The sequence below is a fragment of the Tenebrio molitor genome, chromosome 6 (genome assembly GCF_963966145.1).
Source record: "Tenebrio molitor chromosome 6, icTenMoli1.1, whole genome shotgun sequence".
NCBI classification, from domain to species: Eukaryota; Metazoa; Arthropoda; class Insecta; order Coleoptera; family Tenebrionidae; genus Tenebrio; species Tenebrio molitor.
Window position 1 is genome coordinate 10,408,039 of NC_091051.1, and position 12,320 is coordinate 10,420,358.

Here is a 12,320-nt window from a genome sequence, read left to right on the forward strand (position 1 = left end):
CCTCCAATGCAGAGAATGTGCTAAAGATGGCGCTACAAACAACGACGTTTATTATGACGTAAAACATCACCCGATTTCAAAATGACATTTGATTCGCTGATCTGTGTATGGTGATGTTTATGAAGTGTTTTAATATTTTCTTTGGGGTAATAAATTACATTTAATTTGTGAAAAATGGACGAGAATATTCCCCCATTTGCTGGGGAGTTTAACATAAATGAACTACAAGGGATAGACGGTAAGTTCACTTTGATATAAATAAAAAAAATGCGTTCATTATTAATAACCATGGGGCTTTCAGATATCCTCACAAATTGTGAAAGTGAATTAATGAAGACCAGTGAATTCTTCCCTGATGACAATCTGCTCTCTCAATTTGACCCTTTACCGATGGATGACATGAGCTTTGACTTGAGCAACTTGAATGAGACAACATTCTTAGACCCACAAACTCTGTCACCACTGAAGCAACAAAATCCTGCAGTTTTCAATGCACCAATTACACCTCCATATCAAACAACCCAGTTTGTGAACAGTCAATCACCTCAATCTTTCACAACATTGAGTAATTTGCAAAACACACAAACAATCAAAGCTGCACCACCAGAAATTCAGCATCATGTGCAAAACCCAACTGCAGTGATTATTTCTCAAGCACAGCCTCTTGTCTATTCAAGTTTACCAATCCAGCAGAACAACCAACACATCATTCTGCAATCTGGAGCACAGAAAACTGATCAGATACAGAAATCTCAACCCGTTCTTGTCCAGAATTTGAACACAATCTCTTCAGATAAAATGCAACAGTTGTTGCTACAGGCAAAGATTGTTAAATCTAGTCCTGTCAGTCAGCCAACTGTTATGTACACTACTACAGTTTCAAGCACTTCACCACAACCTTCTCTACATACTTTGGTTAACAGTGGGACTCAGATTTTGACCACTGGAATTCCATTAGTTTTAGATGGGGACAATAAAGTTGCTATTAATAGGATTCCACAAGGTGCAGGGAAGGAGACTAAGGTCAAGGAAGTCAAGAGAAGTGCCCATAATGCTATAGAAAGGAAATACAGGACAAGCATCAATGATAAAATTGTTGAACTGAAGAATATGGTTGTGGGGACTGATGCAAAGGTAAGAATTTTTTTCTCATCTAGAGTTTTACCAGAGAGGAGTATAATAACCATTTTGTTAAAATACAATGTGATCAAAAAATAAATAAATCTTATATAATGTTACTTAACCTAAAGGCACACAAATTTTGAAGACTTTGTACTTTTGACTGTGATCTTGATTTTTTTTTCTGTTTCATTTAACTGACAAAGTTCAAGTATGAGCCAGTTATAAATAGGTCTATGTTGATGTTTATTGTTTTTTAAAGTATTTTTTCATTTGCATTTACAAAGGTGATGTAAATACACAATTGTTTAGATTATTGCTCATATCCCAGATGGTACTGGCAGTGATAATTTTCAATTTTATTTATTTGGTTGTCACATGTTTTCATTATTAGTCAATGTGTTGTTATTGATGGAAACAAAAAGCTTATCTTTTCCGCTTACAACAAATTTTTAACGCTTGTTATCAAAATATTTACCCATTGGTAGGTTGTTGTTTATTATTAAATTTGCAATGAAATATTGGTCCGAGATGGAATTGGTCTAGATTTTTTTTTTATCGATAACAGGGAGAATTACCAAACTTAAAAAAACGATTAAAATTATTTCGAAAACCACCCACATGCAGGTTTTCTTGCTTATGCAATCTACAACTCACGAGTGTCGCGAGGGTTGCATAATCCGAACTAAAATTTAATTATTTTCAATATTCCAAGAGATCCTTTTTGTGACAACAAAACTTTACAACTTTGGTGTTTTAACCTGCAGTTAAACAAATCCGGGATCCTTAAGAAAACAATTGAGTACATCCGTTTCCTGCAAAATTCAAACACCCGATTAAAGCAAGAAAATATGGCTTTAAAAATGGCCGCGCGGCAAAACACTTTGAAAGACCTCCTCACAACTGGCAAAAACGTGGAGTACGTACTCCAAGATACTCCTCCGGCTTCGGAGGAGTCCCTATCACCCGCGCGCTCACTACCATCCAGTCCCGAGTATTCCACCCAGATCAAAGACGAGAGCGACGAAGAGTCGATGGGGATGACCAAAGGACTTCTGGACCACACTCGACTTACCATCTGCATGTTTATGTTGGCCGTGATATCGTTCAATCCATTCGGTATCGTCTTAAATCAGTTCAGTTCTTCGTCGGATTTGGACGACACGAGAGCGACAAGGAATATTTTGTCGAGTGCGTTGTTTCGTCAAATCGTCAATGATTGTATTTAATGATTGAATAATTGTAGCGAATTTGTATCAGTCTCCGTGGTCTTTTGGCTCCTCGTTGATGCTCTGGTGTATCAATTTGCTAGTTCTCGGTTTCTGTCTGGTGAAAATGTTCGTCTACGGAGATCCGATTATATCGAGCTGTTCAAAGGAAGCACAAAAATTTTGGCGACACAGAAGACAGGCTAATCACTATATCTCGACGGGCGACAAACTGGAAGCGAAACAAGAACTTCGCAGGTGTCTGCAAACTTTCGGCATAACATTAGCCACAAGTAGATTTGAACTTGTGTTGTCTCTGTGCTGGCAAGTGTTCCGTCAGATTATGCACCGACTGTGGGTCGGAAGGTGGCTTTCCAGACATGTTGGAGGGTTTTTTGTTGATGGGTAAGATACTTTAATTATTTTTTTGGTGTGTTTTATTCTCATAAAATCTCGTTCAGAATGACTAAACACGAAGCACTGACGTCTTGTCGTGAGCTGGCTTTGGTATTCCACGATTTGCATCAGCTCCAACTGGTCGACGGTCCGGAAGAAACTTGTCATCTTCTCGGCTTGACTACAGCCTTGAGCGCTCTAAATTTAGCCGAAGCTGCTAAAGCCAAAATGAAGTCGGTGCAATTGATCGACATTTACGTCGCACTAGCCTTGAGGATTAAAGCGTCATGTTTGAACGTGCTGCAAGGAATCCAGAAATATTACCTAGGCTTGGCGAAATTGGCTTCGACCAATTCGTGCGACCCGATTCCCCCTAGGTTGCAGTGGTTGTTGACGCCTCACGGTTTTAAATTTTTCGTCTCGCAGAAGTTCTTGTACGACGCCAAGTCGACGAATTTGCCATTTAGTTGCATCGGAAATGTTTCGGATCCTCTGTCGTTTGCCATGAAGGTTTGTTTTAATTTATGGTTGTTTTATGGGGAATAAACGATGTTTTTTTCCAGTCGTATAGAGAACATTTACTAGAAACTGCACTACAAACTTTAACGACCCCGGGTAATAAAAATGACGTATATGAGGACAAAAAGACGGACATAACGGACGTGTCAACGTACGTTCATTTATTGTTTGAGAACGTAGTTACCGACGTCCATACAGTTTTTAATTCAAATCAAGCGTACAGTAAGTAGTTGACAAGGTGTTGCTCAAGCGGTGATAACGTTTTCATTTTTAGACAATTACGACGAGGTTGCTCATTGGTGGACTGCCGTGGTGGACGTCGCGTCTCACTGGTTGTTAGGAGAAGAATCATTAGATGACATTTACAAGAAAGTGGAGAACATTCCTGAATCGTTGTTGTGTCTAGAAGATCCTCTGCCAAAAGCAATCTTTGCAGTCTATGTGGCCAGAAAAAATTATATCACAGTGGGAGCAACTATACCTCAGAAGAAGATACTCAAACAGTGTGACCACGCCAGCCAACTGTTGATGGACAGTTTGACATATTCCAGTTGCAAACCACAGGATAATCTCGTCTTGGTTAGTTTACTTTTAGATCATTTTCGGTACAGCAGTGTAAGTTATGGTTTGAGGTGCATTGTAGTTGCATTGCATGTAATTTTATAAGTGCAGTGTCTCTTCAGTGCAACTTGGCTCATAATACGTTCAACCACAAAATTAATCAAATCAGGAATTATAAAATACATATTGCGTATTTTACAAAGATAGATTTTTTTATTGTGTCGTTTTTTTTTTAGTTGGCGCAGTTGCTGGTCTGTGACTGGATCCTAGAAACGCGAACCTCCATCTGGGAGGACATGGTACAAGTGGGTTCGTCCACTCCGGTGGCCAATCACGTCCTCACCGCGTTCCAGAAGGATCTGTCCTCGTTAAGAATACTAGCTCAGCATATTCCCGTAAGCCAGTTTTGTCTTCCGTCGTGACGGAATTTTACTCGATTGTTTTTATAGTCGGCGTTGCCTCGAGTGTTCCTCTACGAGGCCACCGCCAGGCTGATGGCAGGAGCAGCCCCAGGACGCACCCAACAGCTTCTGGATCGCAGTTTAAGACAGCGCCACGCCAGGTCGTCCATGATATGCGGTAAAGGCGACAAGAACCAACAGGATGTCGGCGGCGAACGTCAACATGCGACGGCTTTGTACATGGCGTGCAAACATCTGCCAGGTCAGTTAATCTCGTCACCTGGAGAAAGAGCCGGAATGTTGGTGGAAGCCGCGAAAACCATGGAACGGATCGGGGACAAAAAGAAGTTACAGGAGTGTTACAAGCTGATGAAGACGCTTGGTGCCAATTCGGCCACGAATTAACATAATAAAGATGTTTGCATAATTTTTTATTGGACGCATAAAACCAGGCGAAGTGGTACTTTGCGGTTTAGCTGCAGTGATTTCGAGTGAAAGTCTTAGTAATGACGTCTGTAATTGGAAGTCTAAATGAGGTGGTATTTTTATTTTCATACCAAATTTTGTACAATATTGTATTATTTAGTATAGTATAGTGTTAAGGTTTAATTTAATTTTGATTGTTTTCTTTAATAAAAGATTTCGTTAGAGGGTTGTGGTTATTGAAATGGCGGATGCGCCGGTTGGAATCCGACCGAGTATCGAACCTTGGGGCGAAGTGCGTTGTATTTAATCTGAATGGGCCTTAAAAAGCAATCAAGTGTCGTTAGCAGCTGCGGAGGTCGGAATTAAGCGAACGTCGTGTGGTTAATAGGTGCACACTCGCCTTTCAAACTACTAAATTTTGGTTCAATTAGTTTGCCATCTTGAGACAAAATGAAACAAGATGTTTATTTACAGGACGTCTCGTCGCTTTTGTAAAAACGCATGTGGAGTTTATTGCAGTCGGAATAAGAAGACATTGCGAAAACTGTTAGCTTTCTTGTATTTACCTTTTGGATTTATTTTTCATAAACTTGGATAGGGGCGGTTATATCAACGTCTCAAAACCAATAAATGTGTTGACATGACGTCTCAGTAGCACTGTTTGAACAAGAAACCCTCTATAGATTGCCAAGATGTCAAGATATTGCCAGTGGGAGGCTGGAGCAATTTATGTAAAAATTAAACGGATCCGCCCTTCGTTCATTTTAAGACCTGCAACATTATCTAGCAGTTTTCCGTCGCAAAATCACTCTCTTCCTAGACATATTGACACCTCTGCTCGTTACGTCGACGACACCTAATAAATTCTTTATTATCGCGATCCGCCATTAATTCCTCAATTTGCGCGGTACTAATACGGTTTATTGCGGCGAAGGTGGATAAATACGTTTTTCCCGTTATGACATCACGATGAATCTGTTTTGGTTATTTATCGCTATCCTGATGGGGTGTTAAGTGGCTGGGAGGTATTATATTACCAGTTTCGGAAGCGCGAAAGAAACAATAAAACGATGAGCAATCCAAGTAGAGTGAGAATAAATCTGCCGTTTTCTAAGATGAAGAGCGTAATCAGCGACTCGAATCCTCTGCATAGTTGGTAAGCTTACGCCTATTTCAAGAAGGAAATTACCTGGCTTCACCAAGGAGCACAATTTACTGCATATTACTAACGTCGCACATTACTGCTACTTCTATGCCGTTTCCTGCCCTCTTCAATACAATCCTAACAACCTATACAAATTATAAAGTTAATAAAGCCTACGACAAAGCCGCAGACCTGGTTCAATTCTCCTTTCGAGGGGATTTACTCAATTTCACACAGTATCGGCAGAGATCTTTTGAACAACGCACGAAGGTGTTGTCTCGTGTTGGTAACCAAGGTTTTATAATTTACTGTGGGGCCGCTTTTATTGGGTCCCTGGAGGTTGTAAAATTATTTTCGAATTAATAATAATTAATATACAAATTGCAAAGGGCCTCTGCACGTGATTTCAACAATACGGGGCGTGACGCTGTATTATTTACGGCATTTACAGTGTTCATAATTAGAATTTATAGCATCTTTGCATCACGCAACTAGACGAACACTTTTAACAAAATAATTTTCGAAAACGTACGCAGTTTTAGTCAAATTGTTTTTCTTATCTTGTTATTACATTTAACAAGCGACACGTTTTGACATGGTGAGCTTTTGAATGAAGACTGTTGCGACACACGACCTTCAAAGCGCTAAACTGGCAAAGCGAGATCTTCAAGATGATGATTAAATCTGCAGTAAAAATACCATATGGTATTTAAAGCGGACGTAATTCTTTCAAGTGGAAATTATACGTTTCTGTAACAGATAAGCTTTAAATTATTACTTTTTTTTTGCATTTAAAAGAAAACAAGTAAAGTCACGGAGGTGGCACATGTGGAACTTGAATACTGATGTTTTTACTAAAGAAAAACTATTTTGTGGAAAACGATTTGCCGTCTCTGGAAAGGAAATGCGCTTACTATTAAAATTTCTACTTCTCTTAAAGGTCAGTATTAAATACTGTAATCACAGTTTTACAACTGTCTTTTGTATTTAATGAATGAACAATTATTAATTATCTGTTTGTTAAAATTTATAGCAAAAGTTGTATTGACAAATAGTTAAAGTGTGTCAGAGAAGCCAAGTATAACGTAATAGTTATTTACGAACCAAGTGCGGGAAGATGATGTTCCCGCATGAGCGCATTTTTTAAAGCACGAGCGACGAAGGAGCGAGTGCCTTTAATTAATGCGCGAATGAACGGAAGATGTCTTCACGCAAGTGGTTCGTACAATATTTTTTGTACGAAAATTAAATTAATTTTTTTTTGTTTTAATACATTAAACATAAACGAACATAAAACCAAGTAGGCAGTGATCTTTGGTTATTGGAAACGATTGCTTCACTTGATATTTCAATTTTTGCAATAATTTGTGAATTTTGTAGGAACAATTTTCAACGATTATAAATCTTTCCGTAATTTTTTAATGGAGGAAAACCCAGGGAAGTTGTATTTTATGAACTAAATTTTATTATTATCAAGACAGATTTTTTTTTTGAATGCCTCAAAGGGCCAGTGTTTTTTGCAATTTTTACATTCGAGTCGACCGGGAAGCACTCGTTTCGGAGCGAGCGTTGGATGTTGGAAGCGTTGCTTTCAAGGCTATGAGTACAAAAAAGCTATTCTATTTAAGTAAGTGACTTTGTTAATGTCATCGTGGCGCCAGTCTGACTGATAAAATGTCTTTTAGTGGCTACTGATACGTGGAATTTTAACAAAGAAGAAATAACAGGGTTTCAATGTTATGTAAAACACCTTCCATATAATGAAATAATAATAAAATTATTGTTTTCCTCCTGAGATCGTTTCAAGTTTTTGCCAAGTTTCTTGTAAAAGTTTTATTATAAAGAAGATAAAATATCTAAGCGGTTTCGTAATTTAACAGTGACATAAAAGAAATTGAGACGTAAATAAATGCTAGAATAATTAAATAGCGTCTTACTTGGCTGGGAAAAGAGAACAAAGGATAGAGCCGTAGTGTAAATACCTGAAGGTCGGTGGTTCGAATATTCGCAACTAATTGGGACTTTCCTAAATCAGTCTAATGAAAATTTTTTATTGATCATTTTGGCAGCGTCGATTACCCTTTGTGAGGCGATAGGGTCGATAAAGAGTAATGAAACTCTTACCACATATTGCCGTCGAAGTAATTAACGATTTTAGTTAATATTCTAATTTAGTTGAAAACGACCACACTTTACTACGGAATGGTTTTAAATTATCAGGTCGTTAATATTTAATGCATTTATTGCAAAACATATTACACAACACTGTCAAACTGAACTGTGTTTATTGTCGCGATGCTATCGTAATCCATAATGGAAAATTCAAAATGACCATTTTTATGGCAGATTTTCCACGTAATCTGTCATCCATCTTGATTCATTTTTATATTCGTCACTACAACAATCTAATTTCCTTTGACCACACAATCGACTTTTTGATCTTAACGAAGTAAGTCACAGTGCTTGTCGCACTGTTAAATTTATTTCCAAAGTCTGACATTGCCAGTTGTTGGGTTTTTTCCCTGTAGGTGTGCTGTTTGTCAAGTCCTATTCCCTATTGTAGTTCATGTTTTGTATTCAAGACCTTTGCAGTTTATATATTTTCAAAGCGATTCTTTAACACATTCAAGCACTATTGAAATCATCTGAGGCGTTGTTCACTTACAATTTCTTTAAATTTTAACGCAACTTATTCAAAACACTCCAACTTGCTAGTAATGTTGCTGTTGCATGAAAATCTATTACGTACATGCATAAAACTTTAATTATTAAGCAGCTTCACTTAAAACTTTGTGTGATGGCTCGATTCTCATCATCAAGTTTATTGTTGCATTTAAAAATGACAAAACTTTATCAGCACAGGTTTGTCTCCATCCCTCAACTTCCAGCGTTTTTACTAAAATATTTTCAAAATTTGTTGGCATTCAGTATTAATTAATTCTTAGTAACATAAGAAGTACAAAAATAGCTCTTTCTGTTCTAATTATTATGAAAACTAGAGAAGTTTCTTAGAAGAATTACTGTAAATGTCAATGTAAAATGTGAAAATGTGATGTCAAAAATGAATCTGAATCCATGTTGTAGGATCAAAATAGACTATTAAGGAGGTAGATTATTATTGCAACAAAATTTGAGAGACAATATGAAATTTAATTTTCAATGAAATGTCAATGCCAATTGAAAATAAAAGTCACTAGATAATTATTTTACATTTTAATTAAAAAAATAAATAAATAAATTCATGGAGGTGAAATGTAGAAAAAAATAGCATGTTACACTCGTTTTACAAGACATGTCGAACTCGTTTCTTTCCACATCGCTACGCTCGTCGTGGTCTAAACCCTCTCGTACACTGTTTTTAACTAATTTTATTAATGCTCTATTTTGAGTAATACATTCAAGCAAGTGCAAAATTTAATGTTTTATCATATACCTTCACTAGTACACCATTATAGAAATTCTTACCCTATAAACGGCTTGAATGAGTAAATTTTGAGTATTATTAGTTTGTTAAGTGGCATTGCGGACACTTCTTCGGAGTTGTAACACTTCATGAAGAATAAAACAGAAATGTTCACTTACAAAGTGATTTCAAAGTACTTTATTTATTTGAGCTCCATTATTTTAGTCAGTAATTTGTAAGTATTAGAAATAAAATTCAAGGGATATGAAGAAGAAAATTGTAACATTATGTTTATTTAATTTGATATCTTTCCAAGTACCTGTAGTGGTAGAAAACTGAGGCGAGAAATTTGAGAAAGATTAAGTTAAAAGAATATACACGTCTTGTCAGGGTAAGTTATTTCAACTATGTTTAACACCTGCCACGGGGTTACTGGAGGGTTGGGATAATCATTGCCGGATCAGTTTAAAGTGTAAGTTGCTGGTCTCCGGAAACTTTGTACTTTTTCTTATTTGTGAAAACTTCGTACGAAAGCGTCAAACTTATGAATTAATTTTAAGCGCATATCAAAAATAGATTGTTGTTTTAGTTTTCGCTCTTCACTTAAAACAAACGTTTAGACTTGCCACATCTTTTGTTGTCGACGTAGAGAACAAATAACTTTCGAGAGATTTGTATTTTTGTGAGAAACGAGAGGGTAACAAACTTAATTTATTTTCTATCCGTCATCTACCATTTAAAATTTTGAACCGTGCCTGCTCGGAGTGAAATAACAGAAACGCGTGGAGTCTCGTTTCAGCTTGGATGTTTTTCTTATTCATTTCTGTGTAGACACGATTTCGCGAGAAAGTTGTTTCTAAATGGGCGGAAATTTGGTTCCGTTTTGACGCACTGTGTATAGTTATTAACAGTGATGAATGGAAGTCTGGTGGAGTCGTATTTGCGTTAGAATTATGTAAACTATTCATCTTAATTAAAGCAATTCGTTTGTTTATAATAATTAATTACGCTTCACTTGTGCCGCGTGTACGGGTTGTATAAATTTAACATAAATAAAAAAAGATGCTAGCGCAACATTAGTGAGGTTATGTTGTTTTTTTACCTGACTCGAAGCATAATGAACATCATTAGCCCCACAAAAAAATGCCTTGGAATTTTAAACCAATTACAAGATGCATCCTGGTTTTGAATAACTCACAAATCGTTTTCCTTGAAAATAAGGAATCTGTAAGACGATACGGTTCAAGCTAATAGAGCAATCTAGTGGTGCGTTCTGTGCGGTGCCGGTGGTAGAGTTTCAATTCTTGTGCTGTTGACAGATCAACTGTTTTGATTAATGGATAACGGTTTTCATAGTGCAGAAGACAATTATCTTTAACTGCGAGGCGAACATTTTATAACCCCCCTCAAAAAAGCGAAATAAATGGCCTTAAATTCAGCTCGCAATTTGGATATATGTTTCACAAAGTCGTAAATTTTAGTAATACTCTTACTCTTTCAGATATTTTACTTTAATAAATTATATCGAGCCGCGGCAAACTGCCTTATTTTGTTTAATGAAGCTGTCATTCTCCGAATTAATTATATCCTGAACGGTATAAATCCTTGCCGTTTCAGCCGCGATACACTCAAATTAGCGATGCTGGAAAATAGACACGCTTTATGCATTATTCCGCACCCATCGGGGATCAATCGGGAGGCGTTTTGTTTTTTCGTCTAAATTACGACATCGTTTAAAGAGAAACAATCAAACTTGGTGTTTGTGTTTGTGTGGACTTGGGAAAGAATCGATTTATTCTGGTGGTGCACCTTAATTAACACAAAAATGAAGTCGTGAACTTGAGTACTGTGTAAATCTTGGCTATATTCTCGCCTCATCGGTAATTTACCGCTTCCTTCCCGCTTTAAGAAATAAGAGCACGTCGTCCCTTTCACACTTCAACGACACTGTATTTTATTACTTTCCCAGTCGGCAAACCGCAGAACTCCTTAATAACACTGATCTTTTAAAGATCAGGCATGTGTTAGTTACAGACACGAATATAAAGAACTGGAACAAAGAAAATGATAATCTCGAGGAGCGATCAAAAGGATTAATTCACCAGAAACAGATTATTTCTTTGGTTTCCAGGACAGCCGTGTTCCGGTCTTTCTGCGGCACCGTTCAACATGTTTGCAATTTAACGAGATCTATCTCTTTTAAATGTTTTCTAATTATTCTTTGAGCCATTTCCAGCTTTTTTCATTACACCATTCCAATTCATATACTTGGCTACTCTAATAAGCCATATAAATTGACTTTTCAAGATGTTCTTTATACGAAAGGCTTTCTTAATTAGGGTTCGAAGTTTCATAACATGGAAACTTTCTCAACTGTACCGTCTCATTATAATTTTTACTGTATTTTGCCGTTTTTTCTTTGATACTTTAATAGCTACTCGGAACTTGGGTCTCAGTTAACAGACTTCAGGACGGTCGATTCATGTATGTAAATGTCATCTTTACTTCACCTGTTATCAACCACATCTTTAATTATTTACAAAGTTTTAAAGTTGTAACTTAAATGAAATTAAATAATTAAAAACCAAAGTTTACCCATATTTGTAAAATAAAAATGGTGGAGGCGCCGGGAGAAAATAAACTTGATGCTCATCGTTTATTGTCCTTAAAAGAATTAATTGGTAAATGAAAAACTATTTATCAATTGCAATCGAGATTCGAGCAGGAATGAAATAGTTTCGCAGAAACGATTTGATGTAAGAAATTAGGCGAATCTGAATCTTTACATCAAATAATTAAGAATTGGTGTACAGAATTCTGTTAACACGGTAATATAGGTCACAAGGAAATTAATAGCAGAAAATTGTGTTGTTTTTTTTGTAGGAAACGTGGAAGACGCACGAAAGTGCACAAAGAAAGATGGCTGCTTGACGGTTACCAGCTCGGAAACACAGCATACCAAACCACTGATGTCTGAGTTAAATGTAGCCATTATTGATAAGAACTCGGATGGATTTCGTGAAAGATTTATTACGATGGAAGAAGCTCGAGTTCATCATTGTGACACACAGTGAAAATTTCAAAGCAAGAAATGGAGATAAGAATTATATCTCCTCAAAAATTTTGCCCAACAACTACCGCGA

General features: G+C 36.8%; 1 protein-coding gene across 1 annotated transcript; it reads left to right on the forward strand.

The window, feature by feature from the left end:
* The first annotated feature begins 73 nt into the window (after window positions 1-73).
* Window positions 74-4,854, forward strand: SREBP (Sterol regulatory element binding protein). The gene is made up of 9 exons (XM_069050057.1): window positions 74-238; window positions 302-1,134; window positions 1,887-2,310; window positions 2,366-2,732; window positions 2,789-3,233; window positions 3,287-3,464; window positions 3,517-3,821; window positions 4,040-4,198; window positions 4,253-4,854. The coding sequence occupies exons 1-9, from the start codon at window positions 175-177 to the stop codon at window positions 4,607-4,609; spliced, it is 3,132 nt and encodes a 1,043-aa protein (XP_068906158.1). The 5' UTR covers window positions 74-174; the 3' UTR covers window positions 4,610-4,854.
* Window positions 4,855-12,320: the final 7,466 nt, after the last annotated feature.